The sequence below is a fragment of the Tachysurus fulvidraco genome, chromosome 14 (genome assembly GCF_022655615.1).
Source record: "Tachysurus fulvidraco isolate hzauxx_2018 chromosome 14, HZAU_PFXX_2.0, whole genome shotgun sequence".
NCBI classification, from domain to species: Eukaryota; Metazoa; Chordata; class Actinopteri; order Siluriformes; family Bagridae; genus Tachysurus; species Tachysurus fulvidraco.
Window position 1 is genome coordinate 13,969,042 of NC_062531.1, and position 25,939 is coordinate 13,994,980.

The following is a 25,939-nucleotide window of genomic DNA, read 5'->3' on the forward strand; positions in this document are numbered from 1 at the left end:
TCATTTTCAAACGATTATGTTTTTGTTTGGGTTTCTTTATCAATCTACAGAGACCTCAGCATGATGAATGACCGTGTCAAAATGACGCCAGTCCAAACATTTTACCACCCCTCTGGAGTGAAATCGTGTAAAATGCCCTGCATGTAGACATGTAGAAACTATCCAAACAGTCCGAACTTTCTCAAAGGGTCTCCCACAGTCTGGGGGAACGAATACAGTGTGCTTCGTTATCCTTACACACGCTAATCCGATCGAGCCCAAACAAGTGCAATTTTGGGCTTTGCCTTGTGTATTAATGCACATCATAACGAGTCCTCATCAACCAAACCACTATCTTTGCTGAGAAACAAAATCTCTCTGTATTCATTCAGGCCCCAAAAATCTAAATCCCAAACTGTACATTTATGACCATTTATTTTCTAATCGCAGCTGCTCCTTGAACAATAAACTAACACTGTTCGGTTTCACGTGTTGGGCTTAATTTAGTGAATAATTATACTAAAGACGTGTGGCATTACATTTCTTGTGTCCCTCTGCCCCGTTTTCACGTCCAACCCACGTGCTCCGTCCGCCAAGCAGAAGGAGGGCAGAGAGACAGAGAGAGAGAGAGAGAGAGAGAGAGAGAGAGAGAGAGAGAGAGAGAGAGAGAGGAAGAGATGAAGGCACCTCTTTTCTCCATCCACAGACTTCACCAAGTGTTTCGGCGGTCAGGACAGTTATGGTGTAAACGTCCGGGAATCGCAGTTGACATTCGTCGGCTCTGACAAACTCGGTTGGGCTAAAAAGGTAAGTGTTATTTATTTCTGCGCGGTTTTGAAGTAAAGTGCCATTTGATTTCTGCATCAGAAGATGTGTACAGTCCAGAATCAGTCCTAGAAGTGCCAAAGCATTGCTTTATCAAGCTCAGTAGCTTTTTTTTTATCCCCATAAGTTCTGTGTTTTTTTTCTCTAAAAGTCATTGTAAACTAAGATGTTTTACAAGGTTCTTTATAATGTTTGCATGTTTCACCCAAGAGGAAAGTTAGGAGATTTTGCTAACTAACTTACAGCGTGTAGGGAATTGTATAGGGGTCATTAAACAAGCTTAAATATCTCATCAGTATTTTTATTCTGTAGTTGCAGTTGGAAATGCTGAAGCCGGGGGAACAGAGCGGTTCTGCTTTTCTTAAAGTGGATCCGACTTATCTTCAGCACTGGCAGCAGCTTTTCCCGCAGAGTCAGCTGAAGAACTGCGCAATTCCGCAAATCCCTGTACCCGATCGTGCGCCTGTAGCAGCGGAAAGCCTCCGTCAGAGAACCGGTTTAATTTCCTCCACCACCGCTCCGGCCGCTTTAACGCCATCCTCGAGTTCGTCCTGCGCTCCTGCCGTGTCCGCGCTGGCGAGTTTAACGCAGCTCTCCGTGCCGCAGCTCGCGCTATTCGGACACACTCTCTGTACCGAGGAGGCACCGGCCGAAAACAGCGGCGCTTCTCAGTCTAAGGAACTTTCCCTGCAGAACAACTTTAACGACAAACCGTCCCGGTTGAAGCTGACTTCAGAGGAACTGGACTACTATCTGTACGGACAGCAGAGGATGGAGATTATACCATTAAACAATCACACCAGTGATCTCAATAACCGTACGTACATTTTAAGTATATAGAAGATAAAAAGATTGCTCGTGTCCCACACTGCACACACAAAACACAACCAGTGACTTTTTATAGCCTCACAAACAGCAATAAAATATTCAGTAGTACTGTAAACAAGGAAAAATCTCCAGTCCTGACATCTCCAGATTAGGTGGAGACAAGCAGCCTAAACACTGTAAAAGTTATTTAAGATGATGAATCATTTAAATTGCCGATCTGTTCAAATTTAGCCCTGAAACAGTTATGTAAACACAGCAATAATTTGAACATTTAAAAATAATTTTAACTTTGTAAAAATTTATGTCAAAATGCATAAAAGCGTTACAAAATGTAGCTGAATAATTATAATATAAATAATTTGCTGTCACAATATAAAGCAATTTTAGAAGCCTGGTTTCATGCGAAATATGTTAAAGATTAGTTATTTCTTCTTGATTGAACCGGACTGTGCGCATTCACAGCGCCTACAGGCCACGTCAGATGATTTATTGGTGACTTTTATTTTGCAGGTCATCAAACAAAAAAGTTGTCAAAGTGGATATTGAAAACATGCACACCAAAGTCATCACTGCTGATTTAGCATCTACAGTAGTATACAGTAGTTTCTTCTGTTAATTCTGTCCATTTTTGTATTTTGCAATTATTGGGCTTTAATAAATAAAAATAAATTGTATTTCATTATGTACATAATGTATTTCATTATGTGCTTAACATTAGTTTTTATTTAAAAAATAAAAATTAAAAAAGAACAAAATAATATTAAACTGACTAATAACTTTTAGATGATTCACTGATTTGACTCATCAGTCCTTTAAGGTCCATTACAAAATTTTTCCAATTGTGCGTCCTATTTATCAAGAAGCAGTCCGTTCATTGCTGTAGGTTGATTATAATTGTCTAATAGTATGCACTCAGGAAAACAGGGCTTAATAACTTAACATTCACTGAGGGGAAATAACCATATTAAAGCCTTGCTTGAAAAAGGTGGTGACTGTTTATTTAAGGTGATAAAACAGCCCATCAGCAGTAATCTCCATCGATACGTGCCACGAGGAGATGAGGCATGGAGGAGGGGGGACAAGCCACAATTAATTGCTGTATAGTTTTGTAGAAGAGAGTGGAGTGAGTGTGGATCAGGGATCGATCTGTCCCATCGGCCGCTATTCATCATCCCACCACGCTATATGGGAGTCTCCCGGGGCCAACAGGACTGCTTTATCTACATTTGCTATTCTCTCAACCATATTTCACATCTCTTGGGCTCATTTATAAAGAGCACAGATTACAGGGGGAACATACATTTTAAAACCCGTGGCTTAATTTGTGTAATATGTGTGTTCAGAGCTGTTAATGTCGATCAAATCCTGACATGGCAAAGGATAAAGCATTACAACACTATAGGTTGGTTTATCGCAACTATTGCCAAATATAGTAAATATCGAATTAAACAGTCCTTTCACTTTGGCCGATACATAACAAAATGTAGTATAGAATTAGAAATTTCATTAATTCAGATTAAGGCATAAACATTAAATATAATAGCACATAATTCAGTAGTGCGATACTGCCCAGGGGCGGTGAAACTTGAACTTAAACAAGAATAATAATTTTGATTTTATGGATTTCATTAAAAATATATAAATGCTCTAATAATTATAGCAAAAGCAATGACATACAGAAAATGTTTTTTTAATACAATTTTTATTCTCAATAATGCATGTCTCGGGCATGGAACACCATGTACATGTACAATTATAAAATTGTTGGAGAGAGCAGTAATGGGTGTAGTAATTAGGAGAAGTAGTCATTTCTTTTATAGGAGTCCTATCTGGGTTCTGGGATAAGTAACAATCTCTCACACTGCACTGTCCTGCAGGCTGTGACATGTGTGCAGATAACCGTAATGGCGAGTGCCCCATGCACGGGCCCCTGCACTCGCTGCGGCGCCTGGTAGGTACAAGCAGTGCATCCACTGCTGTGCCCCCTCCCGAGGTTCCCGAGTGGCTGCGTGATCTACCCCGTGAAGTCTGCCTTTGCACCAGCACAGTGCCTGGCCTGGGCTATGGTATCTGTGCTGCCCAGCGCATACCACAGGGCACTTGGATTGGGCCTTTTCAGGGTATTCCTCTGCTTCTGGATAAAGTGCACTCTGGAGCGGCGCGTAACACAAGACACTTATGGGAGGTTAGTATTATCTTTTTAAAGTTTTCCCACTTTTGGGAAATTTTGCTGACTTTGAACTGACAAGAACCAAAGCCTTTTCTAAATTACACAAATTCACGAACCTTTAAATAAGACTAAACATGATTTATATGGCTGAAAAGCTTTTATGTATAATATTATTTGGAATGAATAATAAATACTGAATAAAATGAATTTGCAGGAATGTTAAAGTGCATCCATACTTCAAAGCTTTTAATAAAATACTTTAAATGTTGGGATTCAAACAGCACAGTGTAAAGAGAGAAAATGAAGGGTGTAAAACCCCCTTCACACACACAGAAATAAAGGTCACAGCTCTTAAAGATGAGCAACTGACAAGAGAGCTGAGGCAGAGAAGAAGGGAGAAAGAGCGAGAGATACTGAGAGTGAATTGCCATTCAGCTGAAGATCCAGAACTGTGGTTTAGCTGAAACATAAACTATCATCACTCAGACACATTTACAAGCTATCCTTTCCTAGATTCTCTAATTATAGATGTGGACAAATACAATTTATCTTCTTGTTTGTCAAGTAGTTGCAACATGAGAACAGATCTCTAGTATAGATCACCACCAACTGATAACTGCCTCAAGAAGGCTGCTTTTGAGATATTGGTGCAAAGTTTCTTATTGGTATGCCATCGTTCTCTTTATCCAAATACAGGCTGCTGTTGTTGAGGCCCACACAGACAGAATGGAACACTATTACTTGTTATATATGTTCTGTGTGACGCCATTTTAAACACTTGCTTGGCCAGGGAGGGCTGTAAAAATTCCAGCAGCTTAAACAGAACTGAGGTGGGTGAGGGAACAAAACTAACTGAATATTTCATGTTAAAGTAGTGAAGGAGCCCTCTCTCATTAGGGGCATGTAAAGTGTAACTATTTAATCAATGCTGTTAAACTACAGAATCGCTCTTTGTTGTGACTGCGGATCACTTAAAGCTCCAGACTGTGCTCTTTTGATGACGAGCTAAAAAGTGACAGTGACAGTGTGTGGACTTTAAACGACCTTCTTATGTGAAAGGTTAATCATAATTCAGCCTGGGAAATGGTGCTGGATGTTGTGCTTAACAATTATTCTAGTACACAAGGCTAACATTTCTCAAGATCCGCACTGCAAAATGTACCTAAATAGGGTGATTTTAGGTATTATGGAACTTTTTATCCTCTGTGACTTATCTTCTGAGGAATACAGTTCCGTATTCTATCACATGGTCATATATTTCTAAAATGCTGTACAGTATCCTATCAAATACTTATGTGACTCATATTAGTATATAAGACCCTACTGTGACACTATTATGGCAAAAATGATCATTTATTTAAAATGTTGACCAGTACTTTGTGGAGTACTTTTTCTAGAAATGTTCGTTATTTTCTTCCAGTTTCTAATAGTTTATACACTTAATAGTGAATAAAATAACTTTGCCATGACCATATTCTGAATATTCATAGTCTATTAATGATTTGTATGTGAATTTATTTATTTTTGTTAAAGGGGCTTAAGAAACATAATCTAGCTTTGTATGCTTTTGTACCTATATACTAACTAGTTTAAAAGTTTCTTGAGTTTGTTCATGTTGCTTGTGCTGAGCAGAACCTTAATATATCTCCTTAGATTAAAAACACTGGGTTCATGTCCATTTTCATTTTGTTCATACTGGGGGCGTTTTTATGTCTGTACTATCTGTAGTCTATAAGTCTATAATCTTTCCCAGCAGTCTATGCTTCAACCAGAATTTTTCATGAACTCTGTGGAATGTCTATGCCAAGGCTTGAATATTTTTGATCAAGTAATTTTATACACACTGCTTTCAGGACTCTCATAGGGCCTCGGTTTTGAACAATATTGAATACAGTCAGTAATATTTATGATCTATAAATGGCATTACTACTAACTTGTTACATTCACAAAATACTGGGTAATGGCAACCATTCAGTATTTTCAATTTTTTTTTTTATAAATCATTTAACAATTAATTCTCATTTAAAAGTAAATTCTCATTTAAATTTAAATGTTAAAATTTTATTTTTGTTGTTATTAAACTATTAAAAATAGTACTACGCCTCATAGGATGTTTAAACATTAAAGCTCTGACATTACTCTTTGTGCTTTGCTTTCTTTTCTGTTAAGTATGGTCATCAAATTTACCTTTCAATTTAGTAAACTGTTTCAGCATGTCAGGCAAAACCCAAGATCTTATTTAAATTTTACAGATTTCAAAGTCAGAGAGCTGTGATGATGATATATAAAAAAACTATTAATCCTAAATGAAACAATGGTGAATGACTTTTTAACTGCTAGTTAAAATACACAAAGTGTACTTTAACACAAATTCAGTATAAAATACACAAAGCTCTGTTATCTTTAAATGTAGAAATACTTAGATCATTTTCAGGAAATTGATGTAATACCATTGAAATGATAAAGGGTCAGATTAATGTATGAAAATAGTAAGTTGAAGTAGACACAAATATTGGAGATTAGGACTTGCTTAGATTGATCAGACCAGGTGCTGAGGGATTAACTGATAGGAATAATATTTTGCAGTAGTGGTCAGGGGGTCACTGGCAATACCCCTGTATGAACTATGATTGTGTGAACATGACGGTACACAATGATATCATCATTGGCAGGCACCAGTGGGTGTTCTAGAGTAATAATAAAGTGCCTAGGCCACAGGCCAGGGTAATTATTTTTATTTTCTGCTTGCCAGAATGAGGAGTGACATGTTTAATGTTGGTTCACTGACATAGAAAGCTCCATAATTTGTCTTTTAAGTTATTTTATGCTCCATTTCCCCCTTGATCCAGGGCTCTGTTGTGTGAGAAAGCACGTTGATGGTGGAACAATTTTATTTGAAATGTATCCGCATTTAAAAGGTAAACACCTTTAGAGCCATGTTTTTTCTTTCTCTTTGAAGTGAGATTTAATAGCAGCAAATAGGTGCCGAAAACATGTTTCCCGAAGTAAAACATGCTGGTCTGCATACTTAACAGTGTATCCCTGCACCCATTCTTTATCTATCACATTCTTACATTTTATTTTAATCCACCATATCCAGGAATGAGATTAATTATTACCACAACATTTTTATAATGTTTAGATTAGAATGTTTTGTTTGCATTTTTTGAGATTTGTGTAGTCTGTTCTTTTATTAGGTTCATTTATGACTCAAAAATTGCAATTATGTGATGAAGCACTGGCAATTTAAAATGTTATATATAAACTAATTATATATTGCACATCCAATGGAAGGAATGTCAGCACATCGATTTCTGGACTACAAACCCATAGTTAGATCATTCTTAAACACAAAATATACAGAAAGTGAAAAAAAAATGTATTTATATATAATAGCAAAATTGTGCAGTTTAATTCCAACTTGATGTTCATTATGTTCTATTATTTAATTAAAAGTTTCCTGAATCATTGAACACAAGAAAAAAGGAGACCACTTGATCTAACAGGACAAATGGAAAAGGTAAACATTTACAAGAAGGTGTTTTTGTGAACAGATACCAGAGCCACACTATCGCAATCACACTGCATCCCCTCTCAGCTGTACCACTTACATGCCCCTATTCCGTTCAGCCGATGGCTGCTAAGTGTTTCCTCAGATAAGGCATGCCAGTTCCATTACACAAAGTGTTCCATGCTCCAGACTCACACAGACTTTTTCAGTGTTCCCTGTACCACTGGGACCAAGGTTCTCTCAACTCAAAACTTAATGGTTGGAGGGGCCTGATTTACTCACCATAATAAGGGCATGAGGTCAAGCGACTCTCAGCTAGGATTAGTTGGATCTGAATGTCTCTCTACCTCTCTCGCTATCTTTCCCTCTGGCTCAGCTATCGATGAGCAGCTGTTCAAGGACGATTTACAGCATTTGGTCAGTGACAGGGTCCAATCAGTGTGCTGTAAATGTCGGTCCGAAAGACATTGAACAGTAAGTAAGGCAGTGACAGGACACCACCAGCCCAAATCAATGGCCAGATGAGTTACACACAGAGATCTACAGTAATACGATGAGGAGTAAAAGTAACCTAGAGAGCTTTTAGGATTTGTTAATTTTGGTGTTTTATTAAGCAATGTTGTCTAGTCTATTTTCTTGCCAGTTTTTCTGTATGCAATATTCCATTTTCTGCTACTTATTTTCTACCTATAAAATACCTATAGAATTCCTCATGTGAGTGTTTTAGTGTTTTTGTTTTAAATCCACTGTAGCATTTTTGTGTCTATCATTTAAAATGGTCAGGAACAGTACTTACTGTTATATTTAAGACTACATTCAAGACAAGTCTTTATCTTAGACAGATTATTAGCACTGCGTTTTCAGCCCCATTAAAATCCCATACGGGGATATTTATAAACTATGCAATTTCCCTGATTATTGCAATCATTTACAAAATTGATTTCACCCCGAGTTATAGACAATTGCAGCAAAGCTATTGACACAGTTCTCTTCTGCAATGAACCGACCCTCCTCAATGATGTCTTTACACCAGAGGCTGTTTAGCATGCAGAGACATTCAGAGATCAGATATGGTGAGAATTTAATACATTCTTTATTGGGGACTATATAATGAATCTGGAAAAAACAACCATCTCATGTCACTCTTTTTCCCCCCAGTTATTTTAGATATTTGACTTGTGCTTATCTATTGCATTTATCTGGATATCACTGATTTGTGCTTTCTTTTTTAATACTTAGTAGCTTCTGATACAGTATGTAATTAGGGTTTGGCTCAGCTGGTGCAACTTTGGACACAGAGACAGGAGTAAAGATGACATAAATTGCTTTTATAGGACATTTACTGTAATTCTTACTTAGTGCTGTAACAAGCCTACTTCACTTAGTGCATTAGGACACAATGATGCCTATCAATCAAAGTGTGTTTTCCATCCAGGTTTGCCATATATTACGCATTGTTTGGGTCAACATGTGAAAAGCAATCAATTCCATTTGTATTTGAAATCCAAGTAGTAGAACTGTGGCAGGCTTATATTAAAACATTGCAACCTCTCCTATTTATAACACCAAGTGCTTATAAGCAGTTTCTAAAAAAAAAAAGAATAAAATAAATAAAACATACACTATACAGAATATACACATAAATTTGTAATGAAATGGAAATGAAAGTGCACTACAAAAAAAAAAAAAAAAAAAAAAAAGCCAGGCACTGCGTTCACATTCTGATGAAACCCAGATGAACATATTACATTGAACTGTGAAATACAATGCCGCACACAAATAATCTTTTAATGCTATGAAGTAAGAGCACAACATAAACAATCCATTCTACAAACATTTTTTGCGAGTGAAACAATACATCTGGTCGAGTTATACGGCCCAACTGAAAGTTGAGTAAAAAGAACTGGGTCCAAAAAATCAAGAGTACTTTCTTTTGTGTGGACAGATGGGAAGAGAAATGAATACAAAGGATATAAACCAAATAATAAATACTGATTTTTCCTTAAGAGCAACAACATCTCTGTACTTATTTAGTTTCTATATTTTATTACCTGTGGCAGTATATTCCTGTGAGAAAAAAAAAATTCCAGGATTTTTCCATGACAAAGTTTTTAAAATATTTTTTATTTTTATATATTTTTAACAATAACAGCTTTCAAATGAGTAGCCAGTTGTTAAGTGGCTAAGCAGTAGCTTACAGAAAAATGAATAACCAAAAAGTGAAATAAAACAAAACAAAAATCACCCATAAATCACTCTGATCTGCTCTAAATCATTTAATATAATTGTGGAATTGTGTTATATAAAAGTTCTAGCTATTGGGAAAAGAAAGTATAGTCCAGTGCACCACATTTTTTTTTTTAAAAGGCAAAGCTACTTTCTCAGTGGGTCTTAAACCGAATCGGACTGAATTTGCTGTGGTGCCAGATGGAGGTCCATATTCCTGATATAGAGGATGACAAATCAAAGTAAACCCAATATTAAGGGTGATGCTGTGATGCGCCTCGTGGTGCGGAGCTGAAATAATGTTTCATTTACTGAGGTTTCAACTCATAAACTGCTCAATGTTCTGTATGGAAAACGCGTCAGTGTGTAATTGTTAAACAGAGTGAAAAACAGAAATATATTTCCAGTAATGAACACAATGCATTAAGTTCTTGTAATGGACTTAAGTAATGACTGTCGTGCCAGAACTAGAAACTACGTAGAACGTAATAATATTGTTTAGTTTTATTTGTTTAAAGTGTTAAATTAAAACGTGTTCCGTTTTTCTTTCACGACTTGTACAATTCGAAATAAGTCTTGTTTTTAATGCATTGAATATGAGGATAATCGATGTCCACCGAGTTTATGTTATGACTAGGGTTGCCAGATGCGTGACGAAATAGCTCGTTTCCAGTTTGACGAGCATTATTAAAATTAGTAGGGTTTAAAAAAATCAACAAGGTCCTAAAATGATCTCATAATCTTATATATTTGGTCATAAATACAATTATCTACGGACCTAAAAAACCCCGGGGAAAAACAAAAACAAAACAAAAAAACTCAAATTTGAGGTAAAGCCATGACCTGGCAACAGGGTCTGTAACACTCCAGAGCGCACGTGCTGCTGAATTACACTCGTTTTTTTTGGGAAACGGACACGCGCAAAACTCTTCCAGCTCTAGAGCTACTTTTCTTTCTCTATGTTGTCACTTGCCTGTACGTGGGCTGTAGATTGCATATATTTGTCTCACTCATATTTGTCTATTTGCTGTGTTGAAAAATGCTACTCTGCAACCTCAAATGCACAGTAAAGTCACCATAGGCCAGAGAAATCCCTGGACCCTCTGCAGTCTATTTTTGGGCTCATCACAATGTGTGTAGACCCATGTGTGTAGATGTATGTGTGAAGGGTAGGATTTAGAAGTCCTCTGTTCATAGTTATGACATTTTTTTTTTATCATACTGGTGTAAAGGCTGAACTTTTTTGTTGTGGCCAGCACTGATTTTATAATGCACTTGTGTTGTTTAACCAATATGACCACATGCACCCAAACATGCTGCAGAGAGCTACCAAATATGACACAATGATTCTTTTCTTTTCTTTTCCTTTCTTTCATTTTCTTTTCTTTTCTTTTCTTTTTACAGTGCCTTGTTTATCCCTGCGGTTAAGGATACTGAGTATGCAATTTTGAAAAAGATCCTCTCAAAAGTAACTGACGTTTTAACAGCACATTTGTGCTACATAAACTTGCTCTTTTGCATGACATTTACTTTATATTTTTATATTGGTTGTGATATTTATCTAGTCAGAGCTAAACAATCCATAAATAAAGTGCCTCTTTTTCGATAAAGCAGCTGGAAGGTTAGGCTCAGGGCTTGTGTAACAAACTGCTTTGCTGTAAGCAGTGTCCAAGCATTCTATCATGCTGTCAAAGGCAGTGGAGGTTCACTAAAAAGCCATGAGGATAAGAAAGGGGAATGAGTGCAGACAAACTGGATGTCAGGGGCTCGGTGGGGTCAGAGGGGTCTCTAAATCCCATTCATTCAGCCCTGCTCCAGTGACAAGGCAGAAGGTCTCTTACTTCTGTACTGGGAGATGGATAGAGGGATAGGGGTTTAGATAGAGATGCCAGGATATGGTTAAACACACACACACACACACACACACACACACACACACACACACACACACACACACACACACACACACACACACACACATATATATATATATATATATATATATATATATATATATATATATGTATGTATGTATTCTGATTTTCTGGTTATGATTGGTTTTTATATCTTTCTCTAATTGAAACAAATGGTGCACACACACACTTCCTCTGATGAGCCATGTTTTGAAGATTGAACATTTTTACATCTGGTAATGTTGAACACTTCACAGTGTTGAGCACTTCAGTGAAGTGGAAGGAAATAATCCAGACACTCCATTGGGTAACTTAAATTTAGCACAATTTGTCACACTGTCTATTCTTCTTTGCAATGTGAAACTATATCTATTCTTTCATTAACACTGAGGCTAGCTGTGTTTTAGAAACTCAAAAATGTTACATCTGAATAGCATGTATTCTGAGGTACAATATTATACTCACAGGTGAGAGTCTGCAAAATGTTCTTATGCAGAATTGCAAGGGTATTACAGGATTATGCATAAAACTGGTGTTTAATGTGGTACTTGTTTTGTGCTGTTTTGTAGCCAAGTAAGTTATCTCTCAGAATGTAATATGTTCATCACCACTGCACATTGTTTTTCTTATTAAAAATCTACATTTATTTGAACATTACCAGTTCAGATGTATCCGGTGTGGTAAAGACAATATGTGCAACTAATGGTGTTGTTTTATACTGTTCCCACAAAAACACATTTCTAGCTAAATTATTTTCTTAGTAGTAAATATCTAAATTAGCTATAGTAAAAGAGAAGATATTTTCAAATGTGCAGCTTCTAACTTGCAATAGGAAAGTAACAATAAATAACAATGCAAATCTACTGCTGATCATATTTTCTTCTGCTGGAGTAATTCATATTCTTAAGAATAATTCAGAGTGACCTACATTTTTTTATTTCAGTTTATACACTTGAGCAATTATACACCTTGCTCAGGGTCCCTGTAGTGGCAGTCTGGTGGACCGGGGAATCAAACCAATGACTTTCCGATCAGTAGTCGAACACCTTGACCACTGAGCTACCACATCCCAATTTCCATGGGATACGCAGATACATAACAATATATTTCTGTATCATTCATGTGTCTCCATGCATTTGATAGCAAAAGCTAGTGAGGCAGCTTGTGAAAGAAAGTCAAACAGCCCACCCACACCACGCTGCCCCAAAACATTTATACTGTATTGTTTTAGAATGTGCATCAAGGTGCGTCATGAAGTGGAGAGTTTTCCAGTTTACAATAATGTAAAAGATAAATGGGGACGAATACATAGATGTATTTGATGGTTAGATTTTTACTTAGCCCTTAAAAATATTATACGCTATAGAAGTACATTGCCAGAATATATTACAAGTAATCATAAATTTTAGATATGTATTGCTACAGTTTGGCATAATAATATCTGATATACAGAGATAAAATAGGAACTGTACTCTAAAGGTTTATGCAGGTACATCTATATGAAAATACACACACACACACACACACACACACACACACACACACACACACACACACACACACACACACACACACACACACACACACACACACACACACTCAACTGTGTGCTGTGTATATAAGTATATATATGATGTGTATATTACCTGAGCCCTCTATGTATGAATCCTAGATTTTTTGCACTGTTTAATATTCACACTGGTCTGCACTATTTTGTGTATTGTTTTGTATAGTTTTGTATTGTTTGTTAGCACTGTCTTTTGTCTCACACTGTAGGGCTAGGTTGTACAGACACACTTTATGTGGCTAGGACAACTTACGTTAAGTCCTTAGCTCTGTGTTGTGTATGTAGCCTTAAGTCATTCTATGTAGTACCATGGTGTTGGAGAAATGTTGTGTCAGTTCACTACAGTATGTACCGCTTCAGCAATATATAGTTGAAATGACAATAAAAGCTTCTTAACTTGACCGTGATGTTATTTATTTGTTTGTTTATTATTATTATCGTTCTGCATATATAATTATATTTTTGGAACAGCATATGAACACATGCTTCATAATTGAATGTGAAGTTTTTGGTTTTTGATGATTTTAGCTGTGTGTTTTGTGTTCTTTGCTTGTCTTTTAGATCTATGACCACGAGGGAACATTACAGCACTTTATTGATGGCAATGATCCAAACAAGTCAAGCTGGATGAGGTACATCCGCTGTGCCAGACACTGTGGGGAACAGAACATGACAGTGGTTCAGTACAGGTAACATACAGGCTTTTGATATTTCCAGTATGATGTCCTTTTGCTTACTATATTTACATGTATTAATTTGCCAGATCATTTTATTTATAGTGACTTACTAAATAAGGTCTTATAAGTAATATTGATATTTTTCTTGTAGCATAAGAGATCTCATGCTGAACAAGAATAAGAATCTCTGCATTACTTTCAGTTTGATATTGGATAGCCTAGTGTCTGTCTAGACTACAAGAACTGAGGGCTGGGTATAATTTTACTTTGATAACCATAAGCAGGCGCTGTGATATTGCTCTGCTCTTAGTGCCTCTATTATTATGGCTTGAGGTTTTGGTGACTGTCTAGTATCAGTAGGAAATTTGGGGCCACGATGTGGAATAAGTCTCTGAGCTACAATCAGTGGGGTTTAGCTTTACACAGTGCCACTTTGTGTCTTCAAGTGTTTCAAGTGTGCACTTCAACGGTACTTTGCTCAGTGTCATTTCACTGTGACCCTTAACTGCTCGAAATAGGTGTGTACTCAAGAGGACTGCTTTAGGGATCTTCAGAGGTAAGACTTCCCTCTTTTATACACTGTTGTGTATACAAGTTATAGCTGTTAGGAGTTTTTCCAACCCTGTGCACGCTGCTTATTGGAATGTCCTCTCCGTCAGCTGGATCGAGTTCCAGTGTTATGATTTGCAATATCTAGATGGAATTCTCTTCAAAGCGACTTGTGATTGATCAACCCTGAGCTGGCTGTTTTGTTTTGCCTTGACAATAATGTCCATTGGCATGTGCTTTACTTCACTTGCACTGGGGACGCCCCACCGTTGTCTTTATGACTCATCCAACCACAATACTAAATACATGTCAGCGCTGGAAATGTTATCCAAGACGAAGGGGGAAAAATGGCCTTTGATGTGCTTGGCCGGTGTGGAGTTCTGTGCACGTTTTGGAAGTGACGGCAGCGTTGTAAGAGATGGTGTTCGTTTACACTTGTTCAGCCTCCTCTGAAAACGCGCAAGACCACCCATTGCTCCAAAAACAGCCCTCTTTCAGCAGCCAACTGAGTCATTTAGTGTGAGTACATTTATTTGTGTGCTCCGGTGTTTATGTTAAGTGAAGCCAAACTGAGAGATGAACTGTTACAAGGGTATAAAGTACATGGTATAGTGTATTTTTTTCTCTCATGGGTTGCAAGATGTTTTTGATTTATGGTCTCACCCCTTGTTTTATTTCGGTGTCTCGGTGAAAGGAATTAATAAAATTCACAGGCCTCTGCAGCTCTACAGAGACCAAAAGGAGCTTATTATCAAATATTTGAAGTGTACCCTAAGTCCCAATGCACAGCTCCTCTGAACATGTGAGAACAAATTCTAATTCGTATTACAAATGTTTATACGTTGAAGTATGTGAAAACCAAATAGTACTTAAATTTTAGTTATTTAACATATTATTCATTTATATTAACATACAAATTAAGTATTATAATATGACTAAATGTAGTAGGCTTATTGAATACTGACGTGTAAACTTATTGAATACTGACGTGGAAAATTCTGACGTGTAAACTTTTAATAGGTATAACCTAGTTTAACTTAGAAAGCCATGAACAAACCAAGAATGGAAATGTGAATTTTGACACAAATTTTATGGTCACAGGTCCCTGGTAGCCACATAGTTAAGATTCTCATGGCCAAATTGTTGTGAATTCATATGTCAGGACACCCAAATAACCAGTGATGGTGTTTACTCTGAATTGTTCAGCTATATAAAAAATACCCAAAATCATGTTTGCAGATCGTGTATTTTCTACCGGACTTGTATGGATATTCCACGAGGAACCGAGCTTCTGGTCTGGTACAATGACAGTTACACCTCCTTCTTTGGCATCCCACTGCAATGCATCGCACAGGATGAAAATTGTAAGCTCAACACTCATTTACTGAATAAGCTTTGCTATATGTATACATTTAGTGATGAGTACACAGTACTTTATATACTTTGTTCATTACGTTGAACAGATTATCCAAACAAATGATGACTTCTACTAAGTATTTTAAACAAATACAGACAATTTTGGTTGTAATAATCAATTCTTAGCATTTCTCACCTACTCTGTAGAAATCTAGTCAAAACAGTTTGTTTTCCTTTATAGACTTGTTGCAAGATCAGTCAGTTTTGGAAGAATAGAACCCAGATCCATGACTTTATTTTTGGACTTGTACAAATAAAGCCTAATATGTAATTCGTATGTGGATGTTAGAGATAAGTAAAGTTAGTGCATATAAGGTTAACTGCATTTTAGTCCCCACAAAGCTCATGGTACATTCCATAATTTATTTGAAAGCACTTTTGATTTAAAATATTATTTTTTCAGCATAAATGAACATTTACCCCATACAGTTAGGTCTTGTATTTGTTGAGCCCATTGGCGGGTGGAATGCCTGGATATCTGACAGAGTCTGACAGTTTCGTGTTTACATGAGAGACATTTTATGGCTTTAGTCTGGTTGCTGTTCTGTTTAAACAACTCTCTTTCCCTTCAAACTGTTCTCTAAAGCATACAGTATGATTTGATCACTGTAGTACTATAACCAAAAGAAAAAACACCAAAGGCCAAATTATCTTGCATCTGGTACTATGGTAATAGTAGTTTAATACAGTTGAATAAAATCGTAAATTTTAACAAAACTGGTGCAAGAATTATAGAACTGTGAGATCTTTTCTAAATATTTCTCAAAGCAGATTTGATGGATTTTGTTTTGTTGTGTGTCATTTGATTTGTACTATTAAATGCATTTTCATTCAGTTATAGAGAAAACAACCTGATCTCATGCAAATGTCAGAACAATATGCTATGTGAAATTGTAATTTGGATTTATATCATAAATGAACTTATACTAAACGCTGTACTCAGTAACCCTTGTCCTCACTATAACCTTTCATATGTCATTTTGAACAAATGATACAAAAGAACAAATGGCTGTAAAGGAGCTAAATAGAAATGTTTAGCTTATGGAATAACTTGAAACATGGTTAAGGGATTAACGTTGACTTATACATCTTAAATTAACCCCTGTGTTACACTACTCCAGATGTTTTGTAGGCAAACATAACTTTAACTCTAACTCTAATCTTATTTCTTATCCTGATCACCATCCAACATTACATTTTGACTGGATAGATTAGCTTAATTAAATAAGAAAGCCCAAGTCCTTCTCATCTTACAGTTTGGTAATGTTATTATTGTGTGTACAACATGTCGCACTGCAAAAGAATGTGGAAAATGGTCATGTCTGGGGATGAGATAACTACTTCTGCTTTCTTGAATATGTATATAAAGTTAAATGTTAAAACTACTATCTGAAACAACGTGTCACATTTGTTCTGTTCCATGCCATGTTGTCATGTTGAATCTTCTATTGGAAATTGATGCAGTAAGAACTTAATAACTAACAATAATTAGTACAGAATACTGACTGATCTGCTCTGAATTTATGTGTTTCTTTGAACAGTAAACGTGCCATCTACTGTAATTGAGGCCATGTCCCGACAGGAAAGCCTGCAACCTTTCAGCAAAACGTCCAAATCCTCTTCATCCACCATGCTGCAGCGCTCCATGGTTTTCCCTCATTCACCTTGCTCACGGAGCTTCTCTCTTCTAGACAAGGTGGGCAACATGGAGTCAGGCTTTAATCAGCTGAACCCCAAGAACCAGCGTATCCTGGCCAGTCCCACATCTACCAGCCAACTTAACAGTGAGTTCAGTGACTGGCACCTCTGGAAGTGTGGCCAATGCTTCAAGACCTTCACACAGCGCATTCTTCTACAAATGCATGTGTGCACACAGAACCCAGACAGGTAACTCACACCACTTAACATCCTCTACAGGGCAATGGTAGCTCTGCAATCTAATAAGATATTATAGAGTAAATATACCAACACATTCAGTCAAAGCAGGACAGAGAGCACAGTAATGCTCATGGACATATATGGCAATATGGTGTAGATGTCTAGGTTAGTAATTTGATTACAATGATAGGTTTGTGAGGCAGCATGTGCTGCATAGCCTTTAACTGTGTTCAATCCTTGCATTATAAACCTCACAAATAAAAGAAAGAATGGAATCTATGCATTGTATAATTTATTAAAATGAAACTTATAAAGTTAGAGCAACAACTAGACATGGATTATAGTATGTATGGTCCATAAGTATTTGTACAGTGACATAAATGTATTTGCTGCTGTGGATTTGACATGAAGCCATCAAGATGTGACTGCAGTGCAAAGACTTTCAGCTTTAATTCAGTGGGTTTATCAAAATATTGCATTAATTGTTTAGGAGTTTTAGCAATTTTTTTACATAGTTCCTGCATTTTCACAGGCGTAAATGTTTCATGGCCAGGTAAAGCCTGTTTCCTCTTTTGTTCTCGACAATTAAGTAGATGAAAGTAGCTGGAGCTGACTCAAAGTGTTAACTTTGCATTTTGCAGCTGTTTATGGGACTTTTCAATATGCAGTCCCAAATAGGTGCTGATGCAGGTGGAGGAGGCTATCAGCAGGCTATCAAGAGGAGTGGCCAAATAAAAAAATCTGGTACATTCTTAAAAAGATGGAATGAAATGGCTATGTCAGCATCACCAAAAGACCTGGAAGACCACAGAAGACAACTTAAAGTAGATGACTAATTCTTTTTTTGGTGATAAAAAACCCTCACAACATCTAACCAAGTCAAGAACACTCTAACTCTCAAGGCAAGTGTATCATTGTCAAAATCTACAATTAAGAGACGTCTTCATAAATGTAAATAAAGGGTGTTTACTTCAAGATGCAACCCACTGGTAACACTCAAGAACAGAAAAGACAGATTAGACATTGCTTAGAATACATATATACAAAAAAAAAAGCCTGGCCAGTCCTGGGACAAGATTCTTTTGACAGATAAAATCAAGATTAACTTGAGTAACAGAAATGATAGGAAGAGAAGAATATGGAGAAAGAATGGAAGGACTCTTGATCCAATGATATCCAATGATGACATCATTTGTCAAATATTGTGGAAGCAGCATTGGCATGGGCATGTTTGCCAGTAGAACTGGGTCTCTTGTGTTTATTGATAGTGTGATTGCTGATAACAGGATAGCAGGATAAATTCTACAGTATATAAAGTTATACCTTCTGTTCAGATTCAGTCAAATGCTGCAAAACTGATAGGAAGGTGCTTCATAGTACTGATAGACAATGACCCAAAACCTGACCTCAACTCAGTTGAGCATTTAATTCACTTACTGAAGACAAAACTGAAGGCAAAAAAACCTAGAAACAAGCAGGAACTGAAAGTGGCCCCAGTAAAAACTAATAAAGCATCTCAAGAGAGGAAAACACAGCATTTATTGATGTCCATGGGGTCTACACTTCATGCAGCCATTGAACACAAAAGTATTTACACCCAAGTATTAAAAATAATTCTTACATTTATTATTGTCAGTTTGTTAAATCCCTTAAATTAAAGCTGAAAAACATAGCATTTAATCACATCTTGATTCAAATCATTCAAATCCATTGTGGTGTTGTACAAAGTCAAAATTGTCAAAATTGTGTCACTACCCAAATACCTATGGAGCCTGTTGTATGTTCTTCATATTATTACTTCTCAAACAAACTACCAATTATACCATATACATTTTCACCAATTTCATTCTTGCAAAGCTTAATGGGTTTATAAGAATGATTAATATAATGATATATATTTCAGAAACATTGAATATTTAGTCACTACATCAGTACATTTTGTCCATAGTCTGGTTTGGCTGAAGCACCACATATAAAACAGAACATAATAATAAAATATGAAGACATTGAAATTAAACGTTCTGTTTAATGTGTAAACATTTTTTTATTACATGCCATTGAATATATTTGAATAATTTTACCTTAAGCTATTGTTTAGAAGTTTGAATCAGTATACACTTGAAATGTTTTATCTGATTTATCAATTAAGATTGTCAATTATTATTATTATTATTATTATTATTATTATTATTATTATTATTATTATTATTATTATTATTATTATTTAGGGTAAAAGACTTATTGCTCAGTATATACTTGTTTTTACATTTTTGTACTTGAAAATTGGCTTGATTTTGATACATGACTTTTGACTAAATGGCTAATTCTCACCATTTTAGTTAGAATAGAAGTGTAATAGAAAATGAATACTATTCCAAAACATTTTTCAATTTGGATCTGGTGTTTAATTCGCTTTTATTACACTGTGGAATTCTGTTGCTATTCTTGACCATGTATTTAACTAGTAAAAGTAATTCGGAAGAGTTTATAAAGCTATGTAAGCTTGTTCATGTACCATAATTATGGGCATTCATTAAAGGGCTCCTGACTAGCGCAATATTTGAGAGGATGGTAGGAGATAGAATAAATGTAACTTCTCTGCGTCACTGTATAAGGAGCACAGAATCGACAATTTATACACAGTTTTGCATCGCTGACCACTCTGGAATTTACTGTGTGTAACATCTCTAAACCTAATTAAATATGGCCCAGGACGTATTGGAAATTTTTTGCTTAGCACTATATTTCTTGGGTGCATACAAACCTATAAATCAGTTGCTGCTGTCACAAAGAAATACCCACTCTAACGGTGATGCAGAGGAAAACAGATGCCACTTATTCAATAAACTAATATTCATAGACAAGAAAAATGTTGCTGGGATACCCTAGGAGTTGAAGTCGATGTGAAGGGTTGTCAATATTAAACTTTATGACCCTGGGGTGCAGATAAAATTTAGCTGAACAAGGGAATCTGGATCTGTTGGTATTTGGAGTTGAAGCAAGTGCCATAAATGACCCTGGGAATCTTTTTCAAATACTCTCAGCTATGCTTTATGGGATGTGGACCATACATATTTATTGATCTTTGTTCTATATGAACATTTCAGGGTGGATAAATTATTTGGGTATACCATCATGCAAGATGGAGCTTTGCTTATATGTTGCTGACTAAACCACAAAAATGATTTTATTTATTTTTTGTTTAACTTAACCAGTCATGACTATGTCCTAATTTCTAGAGCCAATCCTGCAATAGGCAAAGCCTTCTGTAGAGCCATTAATTTCAGTATTGATCTGCACCATAAACACTCCATATATACATACCAATTCTAACAAACTCAATTCAAAGTCAAATTCTCTGCTGAGCTACCAAAGAGACACCGATCCTTGTACACATACAGGTAGACTATAGTCACAGTTTTTTATCAATGCAAGATTAAAGAAGTTTATATAAGGCTTGTGTATGTTTTTGGAACAGATTCTGTTCAGTGGGCCATTTATCTCTAATATTGTGCTGCGCCAGGGCACAGTGCGGCAATAAACAATATGTTGACATTAATCACAAGTGCCGCTGTAGTAAATACTCACCAAACATTTATCATTTTAAAATATTCACGATCAATGCATCTTCCAACAGAAAAACTTCAGTCACAAATTTCCGTAAAACTGTATGAAATGCAAGATGTTTGAGCCAATGTCTCTTTTTCTCTCTCTCTCCCTCCAAATACATAATGTAATTGATGGCACAGTTGAAATGTCAATTCATCTAATTATGGATGTAAATGCTTTCCTTTGTTGTCCCTAATTGTCAATAAATTCGTGATTTGTTATCAGCTCTCCATGATTAACTGAAACTGGGCTAATAATTAACAGAGGTCATTATGGCTGCAGTTACGCACTTGTGAACAAAAAAGCAGAGGAAACCCTGACCATCAGAGCAAGTGAAAATATTGATAGATGGCCTAAACTGTGTTCCTTGCCCTGTTGTTAATGAGAGGTCATGCTGCCATGGTAACAGCAGTGGGGTTTCACTGATGTGTTCCTTGTTGTGCTTGTGTGTTTGTATGTGTCTCTAGACCGTATCAGTGTGGACACTGTTCACAGTCTTTTGCCCAACCCTCAGAGCTGCGCAACCATGTGGTAACACATTCCAGTGACCGGCCATTCAAGTGTGGATATTGCGGCCGAGCTTTTGCTGGAGCCACGACACTTAACAACCACATCCGCACCCACACCGGGGAGAAGCCATTCAAGTAAGTAACAGTGAGTACCACTGCTTCCTAGACATGCATTCATGTATTAAAATATAATATATAGCTATATATGCAATAATATATAAGCAATAATATATTTAGTAGAAAATAGTGTAATAATATAGAATATTAGAATAAGATAATATATTTTCATTTGTTTATCCGGCAGATGCTTTTAGTGACTTGTAAATAAAGTCAATTTATGTATTGAGCTAGTAATAGAGCTGACAGTAAAAGAAAACATGCACATGCAAACACACACACACACACACACACACACACACACACACACACACACACACACACACACACACACACACACACACACACACACACACAGACACACTGAATGTTCGATGTTATATTTACACAGAAGCAAAGAGAACCACAAATAGCCACAAAGGCTGGAACGTGTGCTGGTGCTCTGGAGTGTTACAGCCAGTATAAAAACTTTGGCATTAAGCAGTGCCAAAAGCATCTGCAAAATATACTATGAATGATCTTTTGAACTACAGCTATTGAAATAGTGTGAATATATCATTAACCATGCAGTGCCAGTTCCCTCACTACAGGGGTGTAAACCACTATCATTTTTATAACAGTTGGGTTGAATTTGGCCCATACTGGTATTTCCAACTCTGACATTCCTTTAGCCATGGCTTATGGGAGCAAAATATTATTGTCTAGGTCTGGAATTCCCATTTTGTCTAAAGTGCCCAGATTTGTGGAAGGCAAGATGCAAGCTACACAGATTCTCTATAAAAAAAATAATAAAAAAAAGGCTGAACAAGTTGAGCATGAACTGCAGTTACTGGATTTTTTTTAAAGTCAGTAAAATGTATGTTACATGTGACTTTTAGACACTAACGCTTTCCCTTATCTCCACACCAAATCCAAGTCATTCTTTTACCTAAGCTGCTAATTAGGATCATATAACATCACCACAAGAAATGATTGAATTGAAAACACTCATAAACAAAGAAAAAAAGGTTTGAATATAAATGCCATTGCCTCCTGATTTGATTAACAATATTATATTTACAAATTAGCTTAAATAAGAAAATGTCATTTCAATATTAAAAAGACATTTCACTGATTGCATTGGAATAAAAATAGCCAAACAAACCAAATAACCAATGATATATTTTAGGTGATGGTGTAGATCTTTAGGTCTTTTGCTACTTAAACATTTTTCTTCATAATTCCTTCATATAATTGCTGTACATTAAGCATTTACAAATGGCCCAAAATATTCTCTTCTATATTCTCATAATGTTCTTTGTTTTGCAACCCCTGAAACGTCTAAAGAACACAGTTCTATAGCATATTATTTTAGATATTCTTTTCTTTAAGCAGTTGCTGATCACTTAAATAAATCTGACATAGTCAACCAAAATTAATGAGCAATTTTGCTGTATGTCATATAAATAAAGTCATAGGAAACATTTTGATCATTACCTCATGCCCACATCTTGTCACATTTTCTCCAAATTTTCATTTATTTTACTTTTTTAAATTTGTAAGGTTAAATTGACTCTCCGTCCCCCAAAACTTGCCTTATCATCTCACACAGTGATTTTAATGTGAGCAGATGGGCTGTTGGAAGCAGGGCAATTCAGTAACAAGTCTAATAAGCAATCAGTGATACACAAATGTGTCATCAGCACTTCAGGAGCTTTAGAGAGAAAGAAGCACACAAAGACATTAATGAAACTCCCCAGAAATCTTTAGTCAATCAATATGCCTGAGTTATTCTCATTGAGCTGATGTGCTTGATAGGATAAGGCTGGCATTTTTCCTTTGTTTGTGGAGAATGCTGAAGTGTTTTACATAAACCTCATCTGAAAATTTGTGTTTCAGCGGAACAGGTCTTAATCTACAGTTTGGAATATCAAGTGTGTAAGTGCCATTGTCGGTTAATTATTCTTAGATGAAGTCAATAATTGCTGGCTGGACATAGTATATTGTTGGGGCAAACTTTCCAGTGTGATGTTTGTGACTAAATATTTAATGAATTACAGTGTCATGTATTTTTTTGTTTAATGTTTCTGTCTATTGACATCTAAATGAACAAATTTACCCGTAAAACGTCCTGGAGGTTCCATGTTGATTTTTAATCGGAGCCTCATATTATGTGAAACGTTTCTGAGACTATTTCTTTTCCAAACATCTTTATGTGCTAATCAGAGCCCAGCTGATATGGTGCCCTATACCTTTTTGTCTGTTTTAACTGCTTTCAGCTCAGTTACAACCAAGCCATCAGGAGATGCCTGCCTTTGATATCCAACCTCCCAAAACTCTCTTTTTGTTCTTTATCTATTGTAAGTGACAATGATGGGGGCCCTTATCTAGACAGGCCTCTCTGGGGGCACCCCTTCCTCTCAGATTATTGACAGGCCCCCATGTTGAGAGGCGTCTGAGCCTTCGCTCATCATCGGCATCAAGGCCCCTAGGTGTGGGCAGCAATTACACCTTTCTGGCCCAGTAAGCTTCCTAGCCACTTTCAAGTGTCACTTGTCATTAAGGCAACAACAGATGATTCACAACGTCTGATGGCCCTCGCTAAGTATGCTGTCTGTGTTTCGTGTTTGTCCAGGTGTGAGCGGTGCGAAAGGAGCTTCACGCAGGCCACACAGCTTAGCAGACACCAGCGGATGCCCAACGAGTGCAAACCCATCAGCGAGAGCAACGAATCAATTGAGGTGGATTAGTTGATTGACCATGCCGGAATTAAACGGAGAAGGAAAGTCATGATTAAATGTCACGGACACTTAAGCAAAACCAAAGATTTCCTCGGAGAAACTCTCAATCAGCCCCAGAAAACCAAAAGCAGTAATAAAATAAGTAAGATGTTAAGAGATATTGATCCCGACACAGACTGGTTGTGGCTGGGGTGGGGGGTTGGGGTTGGGTTGCAGGACAAGATTATTTATTCATGACTGGGAAAGTCACAGTTGTGTTAAAAAGCTGGAACATAAGTGTGAAATACCAAAAACATGGCTTATTGCTTTATTTCTTAGTCATGTACATAAAACCAAACGGAGAAATCTAAAAGGGGTACAGGGACCCCTCAAACTGATAATGCACAGTTTCTGTACAATTGCACCATTTAATAAGCAGGATTTTTTGAGAGAAACATTTGTATTCACCAAAAAAATAGCCTCTGTATAAAATGTACATTTTTAATTATATTTCTCTCATATCATGCTCTTCGGCACTTTTGACTGGTATTATTTAATATTTCATTTGAATAATGATTCTAAATGCAATGATGGAGAATATTTAAATATGAGTGGGATGGAAATGTTCTTCGTGAAATAAATTAAATAAAAAAAACTTGTTACCAAATATGAAATGAAGAAGAGTTTTAAAGCAATATATAGAATTGCATCTATGGTGCCCTTCAATGCTTTTATGAATATACTCATTTTATACGGGGAACGGGGCTACTGAATGTTGCATTTTGTTTAGCAAAAAAAAAAAAGAGAGAATATTTAAAAATTTCCCCATTACAAAGAAAAAACATTACAGTTTTGGACTTGTCAAGGAATGTATATATATATATATATATATATATATATATATATATATATATATATATATATATATATATATACACACACACACAGACACACACATCCATAATATTAAAACCATCTACCTAATATGGTGTAGGTGCTTCTAAATAAGCTGGACCATCAAGACACAGACTCCATAAGACCACAGTAGGTGAGCTGTGGTATCTGCCACCAAGATGTTAGCAGCAGGTTGGGCTTTGTTTGTAAGCACATCCCACAGATGCTTAATCAGGATGAGATCTGGAAAATGTGGAATCCAAGTCAGCACCTTGAATATTCCTTGTCATGTTCTGAGAACCATTCCTGAACAATTTTGGAGTGGCAGTCAGCATAATCCTGTTGAAAGAAGCCACTGAATTTAGGGAATACTGTGGCCATGAAGGGGTGTATTTGGTCTGTAACAGTTTTTAAATAGGTGGTAGGTGTCAAATAAATATCAACATGAACACCAGGATATAAGCTTTCCCAACTGAACACCAGCCCAGAGCATCACAAGGTGTTCACCAGTTTGCTAGGTTCCATCTCTTCCACATGTAAGCAACACATGCACTCTGCTATCCACATGTAAC

General features: G+C 36.4%; 1 protein-coding gene across 6 annotated transcripts; it reads left to right on the forward strand.

The window, feature by feature from the left end:
* Nucleotides 1-615: 615 nt before the first annotated feature.
* Nucleotides 616-25,239, forward strand: prdm6 (PR domain containing 6). Of its 6 annotated transcripts, XR_007144779.1 has the most exons (10): nucleotides 616-786; nucleotides 1,117-1,621; nucleotides 3,510-3,817; nucleotides 13,581-13,708; nucleotides 15,485-15,609; nucleotides 17,203-17,548; nucleotides 21,616-21,792; nucleotides 23,653-23,691; nucleotides 24,033-24,276; nucleotides 24,389-25,239. XR_007144779.1 is itself a non-coding variant. In XM_047822877.1 (9 exons), exons 2-9 carry the CDS (start codon nucleotides 1,129-1,131, stop codon nucleotides 24,501-24,503), a joined length of 1,731 nt encoding a protein of 576 aa, XP_047678833.1. In that variant the 5' UTR covers nucleotides 616-786; nucleotides 1,117-1,128; the 3' UTR covers nucleotides 24,504-25,235. The 6 variants fall into 6 exon arrangements, 5 of the variants coding, with proteins under 5 accessions (XP_047678833.1, XP_047678834.1, XP_027022672.1 ...); XM_047822877.1 differs by lacking the exon at nucleotides 24,033-24,276 and having other exon boundaries at nucleotides 24,389-25,235; XM_047822878.1 differs by lacking the exon at nucleotides 24,033-24,276 and having other exon boundaries at nucleotides 21,616-21,802; nucleotides 24,389-24,475.
* Nucleotides 25,240-25,939: the final 700 nt, after the last annotated feature.